The sequence below is a fragment of the Dermacentor andersoni genome, chromosome 5 (assembly GCF_023375885.2).
Source record: "Dermacentor andersoni chromosome 5, qqDerAnde1_hic_scaffold, whole genome shotgun sequence".
NCBI lineage: Eukaryota > Metazoa > Arthropoda > Arachnida > Ixodida > Ixodidae > Dermacentor > Dermacentor andersoni.
Genome location: NC_092818.1, coordinates 193,256,477 through 193,275,674, shown reverse-complemented (window position 1 = coordinate 193,275,674; position 19,198 = coordinate 193,256,477). Strand labels below are relative to the sequence as shown.

Below are 19,198 nucleotides of genomic sequence, written 5' to 3'. Positions count from 1 at the left end.
ACGGTGGAGCTTTCGAGGCTACTTAGCCTTCGCTACCGAGCAAAATGTGGTCATTACATTATGCACTTAGTGTGGCTAGAAGAACCTATAGAATATACACGTGTCTCTCACGTGAGAAATGTTCATTGCTGTATGTACAGTAACGGGTGCAAACCATGCGGACGTGCAAAGCTGCAGCGAAAGAGACGTCACGCAAAATCGCCGTTCATATATTGCGGACTTCACTCGCATCTACCACGCCACCCCGCAGAGCAGTACTTTGTGAATGTCAGCTTTCTATTCCGTCTTCCTATTTTTGATGAGTGAAAGCAATCGTCTGCAAGATGAGACGCTGCTTTTATCCGAGATTAAGTCTACCAATAGCATGCTATATATATACTCCCGTGCAAGGCAAAATAAAGGCCATTTAGAAGAGATGAGTATCTCGTGAATGTCAACAGATTGCTTCCCGCAATCTGTATCTCAATCCTTAGATACCTAGGACGGCTTCTAGTGTCAGCAACAGGCTAGAACTCAGCACCAACAATATTGTACTTGCCCCCTAAGTTAAGACCACGGAGAACGTTTACAAAAGGAATAAAATAAAGGACGTCGCAACCACGTCTAAAGATCAATCGCTTTAAGAGCTAACCGGAAACAAATTATTCTGAGATATGAACGTTCACATGAGAACGTAGGGCTTAGCAACACAAAGAAAGAGACGTTTAAAAAGTTTTGTACACGCTTTCACTAAGGCACGATATATAAAGAAGCCAGCTTTAGAAAGCCTTGCATTTCAAACATCCAAGGTAGTGTGTACATCAAGGTGGACATACTATGCATAATGAAGCTTTACCAGGGACCGAATCACACGAATGAAAAAGAAAAAAAATCATTTTTTTCCTGCTTAGGGGCTCATGAGAGCGGCTCTACGTTTATTTTCACCACACTAATTTTAGAGATACGTGGAGTCACCATTTTCAAAGCTATCGAAAGTACCTAGATTCTTAGTCTTCTCCTATTTTTCTTCCTTTAGATGCGATGGAAAAATTTTAAGAATGATAAAGTGGGTAGGGTCATAGATGTTGGTCGGTGGTGTCCAGAAGGTGACCATACACAACGGTGGAGGATGCAAAAGCTGAGATTCACAAACTGGTCCGCTAAGGACACGATCGTAGCACACTGAAGAAAGCACAATCATTCGCGAGGAGAATCGGATATGCTACAACAGACAGAAATGTTCTTTCAGTTGGTGGTGCCCAAAATGAACCGAAGATAACCGAAGATAACCGAAGATGGCGCCACAGCCGGTTCATGGGAACCCTCTGGCGCGTGTACAGTTTTCTCTGTGGGCCATGACCAAGGGCAAGGGGCGTTTCGGAGTACGCTTTCGACTACTCGCGCATTACACAACAAAAAAGCTTGCCCACAGCAAAAAACTGGGCTTCGGGATGCGCTTCAGCTAGCGGCTCAAGGAAAGAAATATTAGACTCGTCTGCCCAGAAGCCGTGGCTACCACTGTATATGCCGAGATCACTGGGCGATGCACACCGCGTCGTAATAATAACGACATAACGCGCGATTTCGGATGTCACATAGCTCAAACTGTTGCACCTGCAGAGTCACCGCACTGTTATGAAGTTGAAGAGCGCTTAAAAGGTGAATATATGCACGACACTTCCTGGATTGTTTTCATTCTAAAGCCAATCCAAATCATAACGTACATACTTATCGACAATTATTTTTCCACCTTCAGCTCCTTAGTGCAGTTTGGGCGCCACTTACATCACGCATAAAATTGTACGAGAAAAAATATTTCGCTAGTTTGCTTACGTTAAAGAAAGCACATATTGTATATATGCAGTTTACAGAGCAATCGTACGGGAACATTTTTGTGCATACTAAAGAGAATATAAGCGGTAACGTTAAAACGTGTAAGGGTTCATTATGCAAAAAAGTGAGGCGTGCAGACAGGACACAAGAGAAGAGAAGTGGACAACACATGTTGTCCACTTCTCTTGTGTCCTGTCTGCACGCCTCACCTTTTTGCACAATGAATCCTTACCAACTAGCTCAGCTTTCTGTAGTTCTAAGGTGTAAGGGTTAATAATAAGTCATATACATTTATAGAATACAAAATAAATATCATCGAACGCGCGCGAAGCAACTCGAATGTTTTATATTCACATTTCTGAGACTTCAATGGATTAAATAATGAACAGGCGTTGCTATCAAGCGGCTCATGGTGCAGTAAAAAGAAGCGAAGCGTGGCGCTTTTATCCACGAAAAGTAAGCTTTAGTGATTTGCTCTGTAACGTTTAGCAGTCTGTACACATCTGGTCTTCCGTTCAGGCGCAGTCATAACAAAACTCAACAAACGTTTTCTCGCTCAAATAGCGCAACGGAACTCGACAAACGCGCGCACAGTTCCACATCGCTCTTGAGAGCAAATCGTTTTAACACGCATAAAAGCACGTGCCCACACGTTCACAGGCGAACACGCATCAAGCAGCAGCCAGCGAGTGCACATGGAACGCCGCTAGGACCCTGGTCAAGAAGGTAAAGCGCCGACGAATGGGCAATGTCTATACAGATGTATGTACAAGGTATAAATAAGTTAACAAGATAACGCGTCAACTAAATGCAGTCTCTGTAACCGACAACGGCTCGGGAGCCGATGTAGGTGCACAAGAGTGGCACGACACGTAACGCGCGAACCTCTGCTCCAGTCACGAGCAGCAGCAACAACGACGCCAATGAGCAGCTGCCGAGAGCGAAAGCAGTGGAGGAAAGCCGCGGAAGATGGCGCTCCCGTCTCCGGGCGAGAATCACGACTTCCTGAAGGAGAAGAAGGGGAACCTGGACTTGCTTGTCGGGGCTGGCGCCATGAGCATGGGCATCTGGTTCTTGTGGGTTATCTGTATCTGCGAAAAGCAAACACACAAGAGTGCGGAGCACTCTGAAGGAATACTGTCGCATATATTTTAGAAGTTTCAGAAACTCTAGCACACAATTTTTAGCACGTAAAAGGAAGATACTTATATATGAATGTATTGGAATATAAATATGCCGGCATTCTTGCACTTCGCGCCCATCAAAATGCGGCCCGGGCGGCCGGTATCGAAGCCGCGACCTCAGCAGCGCAACGCTATAGCCGCTGGGCAACCGCGCCGCGTGTATCGTAATGTCATGACGCGTCCCTCTCCTGTGTACCGAATCCAAAACTGGTCCGTAGATACGAGTGTCGAAGTAAATTATTTTGGGCAGTCTGACGCCTGCCAGTACACTTCCCTTAAAGGCGTAGGACCTTCTTTGGAAACCAAGAATAGGACGTCAAAAAAGTAATACAGGTACCTCTTTAAAATTATCTAGCGGTAATCCACAACCTCAGTTAAATTAAGATGATTAAAGATAATTTAAGCAGTGAACGCACGCACTCCGCTTATGACACACACGCAAACACACGCATGCATGCATGCAGCGCACACATTCCTGATATCATTCCCCAGGGTATATCGTCTAGTTGTCTCAAAGTGGTAAAAAATGCAAGCCTTTAAACGTCAAAGGGTGGGCAGTTTCACAACACTGCTCTAAAGCTCAGGTACTTACAGTGCCTAAAAAGGTATTCGATGAATAATTAATACATGCTAATACTTTCATTAAGCAGAACACAAATACGCTCTGAATGTTGCTATAGTATAATAGCACCTTTAGCTCCATCCGCATAGGAGGATTTGATTTTGTCTTAGTTTTCTACAAGCTAGCTGTGTCACCTTGTATAATAGCTTCCCCCCCCCCCCCCCCCCCCCCACGTGCAGTTTAGTAAACCAGACTTATTCCTTGTTAACCACCCTGCCTTTCATTTACCCTTTCTTCTTTCTTTTTAACTCAAGATATCGGAAAACGAAAGAATTAAGTCATGCCAGGCAATCTTGACTTGTCCATTTGTTTTCGTGATCTCGTTTTGTCTATTCTTACCGTGCACGGTGGCTGTACCCAAGGCTCACCGTCAATTTGCATCGGAAATCTTTTCCTTGTCCTGCAAGTTTATAATGAAAGTCATGTGTCACAGTGACCGCTGAAGAGTCAATAAAAGCAACACATTCATGAACAAAAATAACCAAAATAAAGAAAAGAGCATGAAAAGCTAAACTTCATTTTCCGTGCATTAGATAAGACTCCTTAAGAACAAACTATTCCATTTTTATGTACAGCATGGCAATCATGCTTTGCTGCTACCGGTTGATGATTGGCGAGCCAAACAATGGGCTGGCGCTACAAAAATAAACAAACGAAGTGAACGAGATTGGGAACTGAGTTCTGAGCAAATCCTCCACGTATACTAGGAAGCTTTACCAAAAATATACGTTGAAATCCACCTGACAGCATGTCGAAATTACTAAAAAAAAGTGTATTATATGATTAGATGAGAAAAACAAGAACCCAAGGGGTGCATACACATGTCATAGTTTGTTTCACAAGTTTGCACACAACAGTGTGGGACGTGGGACAGTTCTATACCAACACACATACAGTGTGCTTCAGCGAACACTTCCAAAATTCTTAAAGGTTGCCTGTGGCAGATAGCACAATTCTAGTTCATGACTTGGTCTACTGGAAAAGGCGGACATTACTTGCACAAAAATTGAAATGCATATTCGACTAATTAAACAATTAACAAATTACCTTCCCAACGAATTACCTTATGGCCCATATTGCAATTTACAAATTCTAGCCGTGTAGTGCGCAAGGCCGATCCACTTGGAACGAATTCTCAGGATGACACCAGTTTCGAGATATGAATTCCCGAACTTTAGGGAGAAATGCATTGGTGTTGCCGCTACTTTCGTGCTTGAATGAATAAAACGACGTTTTGTTAAGAAAGTAACTGGAACGCCAATGCATTTCTCCACAAAGTACGGGAATTAATATCTCGAAACTGGTGTCATCCTGAGAATGCATTCCCAGTGCATGCGCCTTGCGAACTCTACAATTGTAAATTGTAATATGGGCCGTAAGGTAATTAGTGAGAAAGTTAATTTGGGAACTTTTGTTAATTAGTCCAATATGCATCTCAATTGTTTCTGCAAGTAATGTCCGCCTCTTCGAGTAGATCAGCTCAAGAACTAGAATTGTGCTATCTGAGACAGGGAACCTTTAAAATATTTTAAGAGTGTTCACTTAAACAGCCGGTATACCAATATAATAAACAGGTCCGCTTAGCCCCATAAACGCAAGAGATCAACTTTTAATGTAGCGTGACCTGCTCCACTACTACCTAAAATTCCCATAGAATATTATGTGTTATAGATGCCAAGAACAATAGCACTAGCTGATTAAGGTAAAACGCTGGCAATGAGGTAATTTTTGCCTTTTTGTGCCGGCAACGTATAATTGACAACGGTATAAAGTGAAAGGGTTTTGAGCTGGGCTAATCAGTTCACTTTCAACATGGCGAACAGGGCAGATGTTCGGACACGTGAATCTTGTCGATGGGACACGACGGAGCAGCACCTCTGTCGCTCACTTTCTCCGTGGTCTGCGCTGCTAGGCACGTTGAACGTAAACAAATTGCGGCGGAGTTCTCGAAGGCCACAAGAAGCTGCTCACCGTATGACCACCGAGGAGCACTGCGCCAGTCTGCGACCCGAAGCTCGGAGACCAGCCTTGACTTGACCCATGTGCATGCTGCTTTCCAGGCCGATCACTTCAATCAGCCGGTCGCCGATGTCTGCGCAGAAAAACGCCATCAGTCGCAAAAAGGGAACGCACACAGAATCACAGCACATGGCATCGGTGATACGATCGACAGTGCACGCTAGTTATCTAGGCTGCTTTCAAAATTTAGATAACAAAACAGCGAGCGAGAGAGAGAGAGAGAGAGAGAGAGAGAGAGAGGCTGCGACAGTTTGTCGCTATTTAAAAGCCAAGCGACAGCTCTAGATTGACTGTTAAGCTGAAGCACGCAAAATAGGCTGTCGGAAAGAGCAGACTCGAGCGCGCCCAAATAGGTGAGTACATTAGCGACCCGATAACGCCACACTGCTGATAAACTTTAGATGACGAAAGCATGGTAATTCTGAGACAGTTTTCCGCCGCTCGCTGATGAACCGGAGTAACGCGGCGGATAAGATCGAGAGGACAGGGAGCGAAGCATGGATACACAAAAATGAGTCGCATTCTCGGTCGCTCACTCTGGCGAACACTTTTGCTTATGCGTGACGTGGAAACTGACCCAATGGAAAGTGACCCTTGCAACATTTAACACCCGACCCTCTCGAGTGAGGCTAGCTTAGCGGGACTCTTCGAAGAACTATCAGACATTTTTGGGGATATTATCGGCCTGAGTGAGATTAGACGAACTGGTGAGGCTTACACATTACTGAATAACGGCCATGTCCTCTGCTATAGAGTTCTCCTGGATCAGAAGCAATACGGGGTAGGATTCCTAATCCATAAGGACATAGCGGGAAACATTCATGAATTCTACAGCATCAACGAGAGAGTAGCAGTAGTCGTAATCAAACTGAACAAGAGGTATAGAATAAAGGTAGTAAATCTACGCTCCAACGTCCAGTCTCGACGATGAGGAAGTAGATCAGTTTTATGAAGATGTTGAATTAGCGATGAGAAAAGTGCAAACACGGTATACGGTAGTAATGGGTGACTTCAATGCAAAAGTGGGGAAAAAGCAGGCGGGTGAAGAGGCAACTGGCAACTACGGTGTCGATTCTAGAAACGCTAGAGGAGAGATGCTGGTAGAAATTGCAGAAAGGAATAAGCTGAGAATAATGAACACCTTTTTCAGGAAACGTAGCAAAAGAAAATGGACCTGGAAAAGTCATAATGGTGAAACAAGCAATGAAATTAATTTCATACTTTCTGCCGATGCCAGCATAGTGCAGGGTCTAGAAGTGATAAGTAGGGTAAAGTGAAGTGATCATAGGTTAGTGAGGGCCAGGATTCACCTCAATTTGAACAGAGAAAGAGTAAAATTGGTCAAGAAAAAACAGGTCAACTTAGAGGCAGTAAGGATAAAAGCAGTCAAATTTAGGATGGTACTTGCAAACAAATATGCAGCCTTAGAACAGAGAGATGATGATGATCACATAGACGTAATGAATGAAACCGTAACGAGGCTAGCTTCAGAGGCAGCAATTGAAGTGGGGAGTAAGACACCAAGGCAACAAGTAGGCAAGCTATCCCAAGTAACAAAGGACCTAATAAAGAAACGACAAAGAATGAAAGTGTCCAACTGAAGAGATAAGATAGAATTCGCGGAAATGTTAAAACTGATCAACAAAGCGAAAATAAGGGATATTAGAAATTATGACGTAAGACTGAAGAAGCTGTAAATAATGGACGCAGCCTGAAATCAGTGAGAAGGAAACTTGGCATAGGACAAACCAAGATGTATGCACTGAAAGATAAGCAGGGTAATATCATCAGCAATCTCGAAGGTATAATAAAAGCAGCGGAAGAATTCTATACTGACCTGTACAGCACCGAGAGGACTCAGGAGTACTCTGTTCGAAACAATAATGAACAGTATACAGAAACTCTTCCTATAGCTTCAGATGACGTCAGACGGGCCTCAAGCCATGAAACGGGAAAAAGCGGCAGGAGAGGATGAAATAGCAGTCGATTTAATCAAAGATGGAGGAGACTTAATGCTAGGAAAACTGGCGGCTCTCTATACGAAGTGTCTATCGACTGCAAGGGCCCCAGAAAACTGGAAGAATGCAAACATTATACTAATCCACAAAAAGGGCGACGTTAAAGAACTGAAAATGATAGGCCCATTAGCTTACTCCCAGTATCACATAAAATATTTACCAAAATAATCTTCAATGGAATAAGGGCAAAAGTGGACTTTAGTCAACCGAGGGAGCAGGCTGGATTCAGGAAAGGATGGATCACATCCATGCAATTAATCAGGTTATCGAGAAATTCGCACAGTACAATAAGCCTCTCTATATAGCTGTCATAGATTACGAAAAAAAATTTGATTCAGTAGAGATACCAGCAGTCATAGAGGCATTGCATAATCAAGGAGTACAGACCGTTTACGTAAGTACCGTGGAAAAGATATACAGAGATTTCACAGCCACTTTAATTCTACACAAGAAAAGTAGGAAGATACCTATGAAGAAAGGGGTCAGACAAGGAGACACAATCTCTCCAATGCTATTCACTGCGTGCTTGGAAGAAGTATTCAAGCTATGAAACTGGGAAGGTTTAGGAGTAATGATCGACGGTGAATACCTCAGAAACCTTCGGTTTGCCGATGACATTGTTCGATTCAGCAACACTGCGGACGAGTTACAACAAATGATGGAGGACCTTAATAGGGAGAGTGTAAGAGTGGGGTTGAAGATTAATATGCAGAAGACAAAGATAATGATAAATAACCGGGCAGGGGAACAAGAGTTCAAGATCCCAAGTCAGCCTCTAGAGTCTGTGAAGAAGTACGTTTACCTAGGTCAACTAATCACAGGGAACCCTGACCATGAGAAGGAAATTCGCAGAAGAATAAAAATGCGTTGGATCGCAAACGGCAGACATCGTGAGTTCCTGACTCGGAGCTTACCGTTATAATTGAAAAGGAAAGTATAAAATCAGTGCATTTTACCGGTGCTGACATATGGCGCAGAGACTTGGAGACTGACAAATAAGCTTGAGCACAAGTTAAGGACTGCGCAAAGAGCGATGGAACGAAGAATGCTAGGCATAACTATAAGAGACAGAAAGAGAGCGGGTTGGATCAGAGAGCAAACGGGTATAGATGATATTATAATAGACAATAAGAGAAAAAAATGGCGCTGGGCAGGTCCTGTAATGCGCAGATTAGATAACCGTTGGACCATTAGGGTGACAGAATGGGTACCAAGAGAAGGGAAGCGCAGTAGAGGACGCCAGAAGACTAGGTGGTGCGACGAAATTAGGAAATGTGCGGGTGCGAGTTGGAATCGGTTGGCGCAGGACAGTGGTAATTAGAGATCGCAGGGAGAGGCCTTCGTCCTGTAGTGGACAGAAAACAGGCTGATCATGATGATGATGATGATGATGATGATGACGACGTACTTTCAAGCGTGACACCTCACTAGAGAGACCGCGTCTTTTCGATATGCCATCGGGCACTACACGACACGTAAAATGACTTTCACGGCGTCCCTTCTTGAAATTCACTTCTGTTGCATTACAAAGTTACAGAACAATGACCTCGAAGTGATCGATCATCGATCGATGTACGACTGCCGCTTGTTTGTTACGAAGTACAAATAAATGGAGCACAAACTATCTACACGTTAGCATCCCGCGGTCGATTTCAGGTAAAATGCCGGCGATACCTTGTACGGCACTGCTAAGGTCGATCGAGTTGAAGCTGTTGGTGGAGATGTCCCGGTCGTGTTTCTTGCGTCGCTTGGAACGTGAGCGCCGACGTGACGAGGCGTTGTCTCCCCACAAGTTGGAGCCGCCGTAGATGCTGGGGATGTTGAGCACTGCGATGCCCTGCAGCGACGGACCGCTGGACAGTTCCAGCGAGACGCCATCGCACTGCGTGTGCAGAGAGAACAGTGCGCCCCCTTCCCTTGGAGTAATCGAGGCTATAGAGAGCGGCGCTTAGAGGGACACCGCGGCGGAGTGCTCCGTTTTAATTTTGACCGCTTGTGGCACACGTGCCTCAATGATCACAGACACATCGGTACATACTACACGGGAGTTGGTACATTACGCCACCTTTTGAATGCGGCCGCATCCTAGCCTGTTCTCGATGACGCTACCCTTTCTTGGCTCTTTTTAACCGCGCGCGTGTGCTGCTAGACTATATTACTGCTTTTTTGTGTTACGATGCAGTTCGGCTTCAAGACAAACCCTTAAGAAGAAGCAGAAAAATTAGCACTATAGCATGGAAAATATGGAGCTGACTACGGGGCAAGGCGGACACTATTGTTATTTACTTTTGTATACGAACTAGAGCTGCCCAATTGTTCGACAATATTAGCGCGTCAGCGTCTTGCGGAGTGGCAGACGTGGCAGTGAACGGAACAGCCTCGCAGACGATGCGGCTCACGTGCGACCACACCTGCCCCCTAGCAAGGCGCTAACGCGTGGGTATTATTAAATGCGCTTATGTAATAAAATAACTGAGGGGCTGTAAGTGTCAAGACAAGCTTTTCGGTATGATGATGTGCTTGCCTGAAAAGAAGCCTACGGCAGCCCGCTGCCAGAGTCGATTGTGCAGTTGACGATGAAGCGACGCGAAGGTGCGAACGCAAATGACAGCTGCCGCCTGAATGAACAGGCCTCAAGGACTGTTGCGCGTGAGTAAGCGAACTGGGAAGCACCGCACGTGGACTTGATGCACTCGGCTTCTGCAACAGTTCGCGTACAATGTGCCGGCACAGCGCTTGCGTTTTATTGGTGGGTTTGGGCAAGAAACTGACGCATCAAGGCGCACTGCTCCTTCCTGGAACCCGCCGCTCAACGAGTCATGCAGCGAAAAACACTTTTCCCTAATCATACGAGATGAGAGGATGGCGTTTGACTCGTGTACAAACTAGTTCAATCTGGGTGGGCTGAAGCATTATTTCAGACGCGAAGAAACAGTGCTAGAAAAGAAGGAACTCAAAGGGGACAAAATACACACTAACTGCGATGCAAAAGCCCCTCTACCCCCCCCCCCCCCCCCCCCCCCGGAAAAAAAAAAAAAAAAAAAACGGGCGTCTCGTCAGTCTTGTATGTTTACCCAACACTTCAACTGTTTCTTCGTGACCAAAGAATCTCCTCCAAGCTTTCATTATAGTGGCTCCTGCAATTACCATTTAGGCAGCCAAAACTAAATAAATATTACATTGTGATGACAAGCAAAGGTTTCTCTAGAAATCGTATCAGTCAAAAGAACGGCCGAGAGATTCGGCATTGACATGCACAGACGCGAAGATTAAAAACTACATTATGGGGATTTACGTGCCAAAACCACGATCTGATTATGAGGCATGCCGTAGTGGGGGACTCCGGACATATGGACCATCTGGGGTTCTTTAACATGCACCTAAATCTAAGTAGATGGGAGTTCTCGCATTTCGCCCCCATCAAAATGCGGCTGCCGTGGTGAGATTCGATCCCGCGACCTCGTGTTTAGTAGCCTTAGCTGCTAAGCACGAGCAACCTTAGCCGCTAAGCAAGCGCGGTGGGTGCGCGAAGTTTCCTTCGTCACTTTGTGCGTTTTACATGAGAAAGTCTAACCATGGACACGATCGCCAAAGCACTAACTTTCCTTAATTTGGGCATAACAATTTAATCCTGGGACTTCAGACCCCTCTCCCCCTCAACACACGCAGGCACACGCACGCACACAGACACAAGAAAAAGAAACAATAATAAGATTTTGCTCTTATGTTGCAGCGCAATAATGGCGCTTATAACCTATTTACGTTAGGAATACTTAACAATCATGGCGTTTCAGCGTTAGTTACTGTTCCTTGCACTGAATCTTAAGTGGACTCACCATGATGTCTACGTCGTCGTGGAGGTTTTTACATGTTGCGAAGAACGTTTCAGACGTGGCGAATTCGAAATACCACATTTTGTTCTTCATCCTGTCGGTAACAAAAGAGAGAGCGAGGTCGTTACCCAACTTACAAAAATAACGGCCACAGTACGCTTAATTTTCAATTTATTGTAGCTTTCTTCTTGCTTCATAAGCAAGAGATTTATTTATTTATTTATTTATTTATTTATTTATTTATTTATTTATTTATTGTAGTTATCAGTGGTTAGCCATCACAAGCCTGTGTGCGTGAGTTGGTGGCAGTAATGTCAAGGCTTCCGTAATATAAGACAGTTCACGAAACATACCTGCTGTTGAACTTTTCAGGGTGCTTTTCCCTTTCCAAATGAAACTTGATCGCTATGGATGCGTCCTGCACAAAAGAAAAGCGGGGCGAAAGAAAAAGGAATTAAATGGTTGCTTAATTTCGTTGCGTTAAACTCTATGAAAACGCGTGGACTTTCTGTAATGGTATTGTGTAGGTGTTCGGTGAATGTATGATTCAGTGAAATACTAGTATGTGATAAGAGAGAGGCTACATTCTAAGAAAAAAAGTAACAGTTTCACCCGGAAGGCGAAGTATCGATTGCGATATCAAATTAGCAGAGAGCCATACGAATAAAGATAGTACTTGTATCGGCCGTATCAACTTGCAACCCTTCGCTTACTAAGTAAATTGACAGGCCTGGTGTCAGCGCGCACAGCAAACATTAACACGCCACACATGATGACCGCGGTCAAAACGCTGGCGTGAGGAAACGCGTCAGCAGCAGCGAGCGAAGTGACCTTCGCGCTGTCATTGCTTCAACGCAAATTGAGCGTGCAGAACACACCACACGCACAACGCTACGAGCCGCCGACGCACGTAGATACTCTGCCCCGAACGCAGATCGCTCTCCAGATAGAGCTAGCTATAAGGCTGCGCGACCGCGCGCAGCCGCCACATGCGCAGTTGCAGCCGCAGCATAAATCCAGCGCCCCTCCCTACCCTCCCCCTGGTGTCTCACAGGGTTGGGTGCCTCGCGCGTGACGGAAGACAGCGCGCTTCGTCCCCGCTTTCCTCCCTTTCGCGCAGGAGAGACTGAGCCGCGATCGTCGGCTCTCTCGCACGTTTTCACTCGCAAATACAGCGCAGGGCGCGCGGCGACGGTGTTATCGCCGTTGGACTTTCTGCGGAACATCACGGCGACGGCGGCGGTAGAAATGCGTCTGGAGTGTCAACACGATTGCTATCGCAATAAAAAGTCACGGGCCTGCGCGGCACACGAAACACGCAGCATAAGCTGGAGGAGCGGCTCCATAGGAGCTCCATTTTCGGCATCACGCACAGCAGGGTCTCGCAGTGAAACCTCTTCGGGTCGTTTTCTCGAGAACGACCTGAACCAATGTATGAACTGCCCGCCCGGTGTCGACGGCGAGCTGCGACTTGTGCTTTCTGCACAGCGATCTGCTTAGCCCGACGTTGCCTGGTTGCCGCCGCGCGCGTAGCCCTACGATTCGCTTCTTCAGCAGCAGTTGGTACCTCGTGAGAAGGCGCAATAACGAGTACCGAAGAGTAAGCACAGGTACCCACACTACGTGGTGCACATGTCATATTCCTTTACCCGCGGCATTGTTGCTGTTGATGATGATGATGGTTTATTGACATCTCCTTCGAAACGGGGTTATGATAAATAGTCACCTAGCCTGCTTGAGTTAACCAGGTCAAGCTACTTGCATGATTCAACTGTTACATGCAACTGCTACATGTCAGGACACCTGGCGGAATATAACGCAACTGCAATGTAAAGTTTGCACGCATATCGCGCTTGCACGCGTTTATAGGGCATCTTTCCGCTGAAAGCTAGCAAGCGCTGGCGTGGCTCAGTGGTAGAGAAGCTGACAGGCAGGAATTTGGTGTATTTTTCTCATTCGCGGCGATAGCTACGACAGACACCGGACATTGGTGGCGGCGGACACTATCGCCAAGCGAAACGGCTATTGGAATGAGCCCATAACAGCTTAATTACGCCGTAAGAGAAACAGCAACATGTTCGTAAGTGTTGTAGTCTGCTAAGCATGTGCCATCAGGAAGCTGACGAAGTAGCACTGGTGTTCTTATTTACTTTAACTGTGTACCATGGATCGCCACAGAAGTTTAGCGTCCGCTGTACGGTACTGAAGACGATGGAAAAGGATTATGCGGATCATTTGCACACTCTGGCAAACACGTGCTGTAAATGTATAAGATTCATAAACGAGATTCAATATTTATTTCAAACTTCGTTTACATGAAGTGAGGCTTTTTTCATGCTATTCAGTAAATTTGCACTTGCGCTTCGGCATTAGTCCAGGCGTTTCCAATAACACGTGCGAGACAAGTAAGACGGCATGAAGACGAAGACCATTGCACTTTGTTTTCGCTGCGGCTCGTTAGCCAACGCATTGAGAAGTCTAATGTAGCTGGATCGAGAAAACTTACGAGCCGTAACTGGGCGTGCTTTCTATGTCTCACCTCCGGCAGTGCTTCACTTAGTTTGCCACCTGCCTCCCGAGTATTTTTGAAGAACACCACCGAGAAAGCGAACTGCCGATTCGGCACCACACAGCAGGCATGTCGGGAAAGCTCGGCGTCGGGAAAGCTCGGCGTCGGGAGAGGTCAAAGCGGTACAAAACACCATCCATACATAACTTGTGGGACAGCACGACCACAGGGGTAAAAGCGGGACGTGGCCCGCCTGAGTCGGGACGTATGGTCACCTTAACTATGGCACGACTTGAATTTGTCTCTTCAACGCAGTAAGAGTGTTAAAACACAGTAAATACTCGATGAATACATCAGGCAGACCGAGAAGAAGAATACTTTTGGGCTGCTTAATAACAAATACGGGTTCGTAAAACAGCACTATCGTCAGCCTAACAAAGTTTTACGAAATGCCTACGTGTAATAGCGCACTACCTAAGTGCTTCAAGCGCTGTGTGCACTCCCGGAAGGAAAACATGTATAGTCGTATTATTTCCAATAAAAAAAAAAAAAAAACTTTAGTTTTTCAGTGTGGCCTGCAAACAAAGATTCAAAAATAGATGAATATATATACGCATTTCCGACTCTTGCCTTGCAAGAAGGCCTAACAAAGTGGGTGACTCACCACGCCTATGGAAAAGTAGTTGTTGAAGATGTTGCAGGGAATAGGGTCGCCACGCTCGTCGGAATTTGCCGTGTTACTGATGTCGATCTTCCAGCGGTCCATCATGACCGTCGTGGATTTCTCAACTTTCTGCAGTATCTTCTCTAGGCTCTCGTTTTCGTAACCTGAAGAGGGGAATAGAGAATAAAAAAGAGCTTTAGAAAATATATGCAAGAGCGAGAGACACAGAAGACAGTAAAGGCAAAGAGGCTAACCCAGACCAGTTTGCTACTCTTTGCTGGGGAATATAGGGAATCTCCTTTTAAACATAGTAATGACCGCTGGCAGTGAACGCGTAACAGGCCCACGAAGATTTCCAAATGAAACGTCTAGCCGACTTTGGAGCCTTCGGAGAGATCACTTAAGTGCGCAGAAGTTTACATGCACAGTATTAGAAACTCCCAGGAGGCCCTTCTTCCGTTGCTGGAGCGCCCGACCGAAGTACAAGGTTTATTTCAACTTTGGCAATTAATTACGAGCTTTAGAATTTCGACATTAAAGTTCTTTGTCCGCCTGTCTGTTTAGAATTTCGGGACTCAATATTCATGGTATTATCTCATATTTACCCAAGCTCTACTCGTTTCCTGCCTTTCGACCTCGGTATGTCGCCTCGTCTTCCTGTGGCGATCATTTGAGCCCGCAGTATTTCCCCAACGAGCCTGCATGCGCTCCTAGGGGCTGATGCTACCACAGTCCCTTGTCACGTCCTAGGTATGTACACGTGCGTAGGCACATTGGACGGGGGAGCGGCGAGAAAGAGAGAATAACCTTTTATTTCGAGCAAGCGCAGTCTGCGCCCTAGGTGGGCGGCCTCCTTATTCTGGGTAGCCGCGGGCCACGGCCATCTCCTGTGCCCCTTCGATAAGGCTGCGCTGTCTCTCCGGGTCCGGGTCCGATAGCTTGGCCTCTCGCTGCTCTTCGGTTAGTATTTAGGTCTCTACGGTGCCATTTTTCGCGACACATCCCCAAACCGTATGGCGTTGGTTGTCTTGGACATTACAGTATGTGCAGAAATATTAATGCTGAGTAGGTGAGATTCAGTGAAATAGGATAGCGTGGACGTAGCTGCTGGTTTGTAATTTCCTGAGGGTTACTGTCTCTTCCCTACTTGTACTCTTTCTGGACTTCATCCGGTCTCCTTGGCACGTCCTGTGAGAAAGCCCGGTCAACATGAGCTCGGGCGAAGGAATCGGCTGCCTCATTCCCCAGCAGGGATTCGTGCCCAAACGATGTATATTTCTGGTAGCTTTTTCTTTGCCGTTTCCGTGAGGATTTGTAGGGCTTACCTGGAGATTCTTCCTTTCTGAACATTGCTGCAAGCTGCTTGTGAATCTGTGAGTGAATCTCAACAGGTTGAGATGGTGAAGCTAGTGCTGTTTCTTCTGCGTATCTATTTCTCTCGTTAATATGCTAGCTGCCTATGCTAGCTGTCGACAACACTGATCGCATGGGCCGGAGTTCCTGTATATTTCGATTTCACAGAACATGTATTTTATGACGGTACTTCAACATTTTCCATTATTTTTGCCCGTTGTCAATAGCTTGCACAAATTATGCCTCGCCACCGCTATTTCCGGTATCGGCGATAGTGGCAGGAGAGAGAGGACATTTATTATTGAAGGACTGTTACAGTAGTCCCTGCTTTCGAAGTGAAGCTGGTTTCAAACAACCGGGGGTGTAACATCATCGGTCACTTGGGAAACAAGAAGTAATGGCAAGGAAAAAACCCACTTAATTTAAAAGAAACACTGAATTAACTGAGTTTGCAGACCCAGCAACTGTGATATGGACCACTTCCTCAAGCCACTACGTACGGCAATTTCTCCATGCTTTCATTTAAATAAACAACTACGCTTCACGAAAGAAAAATTCAGCAGACTGCCTCTTTCAAAGGGAGTGGCTTCAACAACAGAAATCTGTATTCTCTCAAGCAGTGGCTCCATTGCTGTTGACTGAGAAGTTCTAAATGTATAGTGCACTGGGTCTTCGGAGTCACACAGACCTTAAATCAAATTCATGTGCTTGAGTTATGAGCAAAAGAGATATTTCGATTTCTTTGGCACACTTTCAGATTGTATACATGCTATGCCGATTTTGCATGGTATGCGTATACCGAGGCCTTACCTGGCCCCCACCGAAGACACCGCGCCAAGTCGTTCCCTGTTCCAAGAGGGAGGATTCCTACTGGAGGAAGCTGGGCGTAGTTTAGCTTGTCTGTTGAGGAAATTGACAAGGGCGTCTGTTATCACACATTGAACCAAACAATCGCGACAACGGAGAACAGTACGCTCACCATCACCCCTTTCAACCAAATCAAAGGCCCGGAGAAGGCTAACCGCGTCTACAATTATCCCTGGGTGGATACTGTGTCATTCTAACCGAGCACGCATGCATGCTCTCAGCATGGATTCTGTCCAGCTTTGAGAAGTTATAAACGAATCATGTTCATTTGAAAATATTCTCCTATGTCTCTTTTTTCAGACAGCCACATCTGGCTTCAAAAAGCAAGGCAGGGCCCCTTAAATTATAATAAAAATTTCCCAGTAAGCTCACACCTTTGGCTGGTCTATATAGTTCCATGACTGCCTTCCTTGCCATTGCGCCTGTCCAATACACTGTTTCTGCATTTCTGATTTTACGTCTCACACCATTTCCTGCACTGTTGTTTGCATTAGCGTTTTGTTTATTGTTCAGTTGCTGGTTATTTCTTCTCCCGCTTGAATAAACGTTCCTTCTGCACAGATAAATACTCGTCTCTACGGGAGCGCGACAGCCTTGCGCTTGCTCTGCCAGTGTGTCTATAAAGCTGTAGATAGAAAATGTTAAATTAAAATGCTAGAGAGCGAGAAATTGTCAAGTTCTAACAATATAATAAATGTTGCACATATACGCGTATTGCACAATTAGTTCAGAGAATATATTTAAATAAATAATATAGAATCCGTAGGCTCACAAGTTCTGGCCTCGTATACAAATTTTTTTTCTGCCTGGTAAAATAGCAATAGTAAATCTTCCCGTTATACGTCCGAGAAACTCTCGCTCATCAGCTCACAACCAGAAAAAAATACCCTCCCCCTGACTAGCAACTCAGTGGAGAGGACCGGGGTTTTCCACCATCTTAAATCACAAAATGCCATGTTCTTCATTCGCTACATGACTGACTGCCCGTGGTGCGACGGCATACCAACATTATAACACATTACACGGGATTGTGAATCACACCCGTTTGCTAAAACACGCCACACAATGGAGTAATGGGAGGCGCAGCTAACCAGCTCAGACCTGGCGGGACAACAGTCTTTCATAAGCGAGGTTAAGCGGGCGGCCGAGGCCAGTGGGGCCCTGGACTAAAGCGGCTCCGACCATTCCGCCAAACTTCTTTTCAACAATAAAAATTTTCTCTCTGTCTCCCGTTTTAGAGCTACGAGTTCAGAAAATATATAACCGCTCCTCAAAACAAGGGTCAATATATCGTTCAATCCTGGTGATTTGCGTGAGCTTAGATGAAAAGGCAGCCTACAACAAAATTCTTTACTGACGTGTCGAGTTGGTCAGTCCAGACACATGTGAGCTGATATCCGTCCCTTCGATAGACGGCGCTATTTGAAATTGCAAGAAATCCGGCTGCAAGGAATGGACCGTTAATCCGAAAAAAAAAAAAAGCATCGTGCGCGACAAAAATGCTAAGTTCCTTTAGTGGCTCGCGCATGTTCAGTGGCGACGCCGTATATGCATTTCTTTTGGGCCCGTATTCTGAAACTCCCTAACGAACCAAATGTAGTATTCACGGTCCGCATCACGAGAAGCTCTGACGCTTGCAGGCTCGTGAGAGAAAAAAAAAAATGCAAGCAATCCTGATGCTGGACATATTATCAGCGAAGGCGGCCAACCAATGGCAGAGGGCACTTACGAATGAAAAGCGTTGTGAACACGGCCCCAAAAAAGGGTGAACAACTTTAGTTCCAGAAAACGGCGATTCCTCGGCGAGAAATCATTATGATGACTTACCTATGGTGTCTAGTACCCAGCCCACTGTACCGTCGCCTCCGCAACACAAGACGCGGTAATTCGAAATGTCCTTAAAAAATTGAAGCCTGAAAATAGTAGGAAAATATGCGACACGTAAGCAATGCCCTTCAAATCTTTAGTGTTGTATCTTCAACAGCGTAGCAATAGCACGTGTGGCGACAGCAAACGTGGTTTTATGGTGCAAGGGCCCAGTGATGGTAAAAGGGCGCAAAGAAACGGTATCATATAGCCGAGGGTGTGTTCAATGGAAAAGGACATTACAAAAGGCGCAGAAATAAAAAAATTAAAGTGCGCAGCATCAATGCCCTTAAACGCACAGTTTCTTCAACACACATGCAGCGCTTCTTCTAGCGACACCTTGGTGGACGCACTTGTATTTCGTACAAATTTCGCTAAGGTAATGACAAGCCTAGAAGATTCATAGATGGCAATACATGAATGTAACGTAAGTGTCCACCGATATGCTTTC

General features: G+C 45.6%; 1 protein-coding gene across 4 annotated transcripts in view; it reads right to left on the bottom strand.

Moving 5' to 3' along the window:
* Positions 1-382: 382 nt before the first annotated feature.
* Positions 383-19,198, bottom strand: part of Dgk (diacyl glycerol kinase 1) — a 563,049-nt gene continuing 544,233 nt past the window's right edge. For 3 of the 4 annotated variants that reach the window (XM_050179474.3, XM_050179478.3, XM_055071476.2), the window contains 9 exons: positions 18,709-18,794; positions 16,825-16,914; positions 14,662-14,825; positions 11,842-11,906; positions 11,492-11,582; positions 9,330-9,537; positions 5,590-5,710; positions 3,958-4,018; positions 383-2,903 (listed from right to left, as the gene is read on the bottom strand). In XM_050179474.3, coding sequence (XP_050035431.1) covers positions 2,808-2,903; positions 3,958-4,018; positions 5,590-5,710; positions 9,330-9,537; positions 11,492-11,582; positions 11,842-11,906; positions 14,662-14,825; positions 16,825-16,914; positions 18,709-18,794 — 982 coding nt within the window. In that variant the 3' untranslated portion in view covers positions 383-2,807. The remainder of the gene's footprint in view (positions 2,904-3,957; positions 4,019-5,589; positions 5,711-9,329; positions 9,538-11,491; positions 11,583-11,841; positions 11,907-14,661; positions 14,826-16,824; positions 16,915-18,708; positions 18,795-19,198) is intronic. The other variant, XM_055071477.2, reaches the window with a different exon arrangement.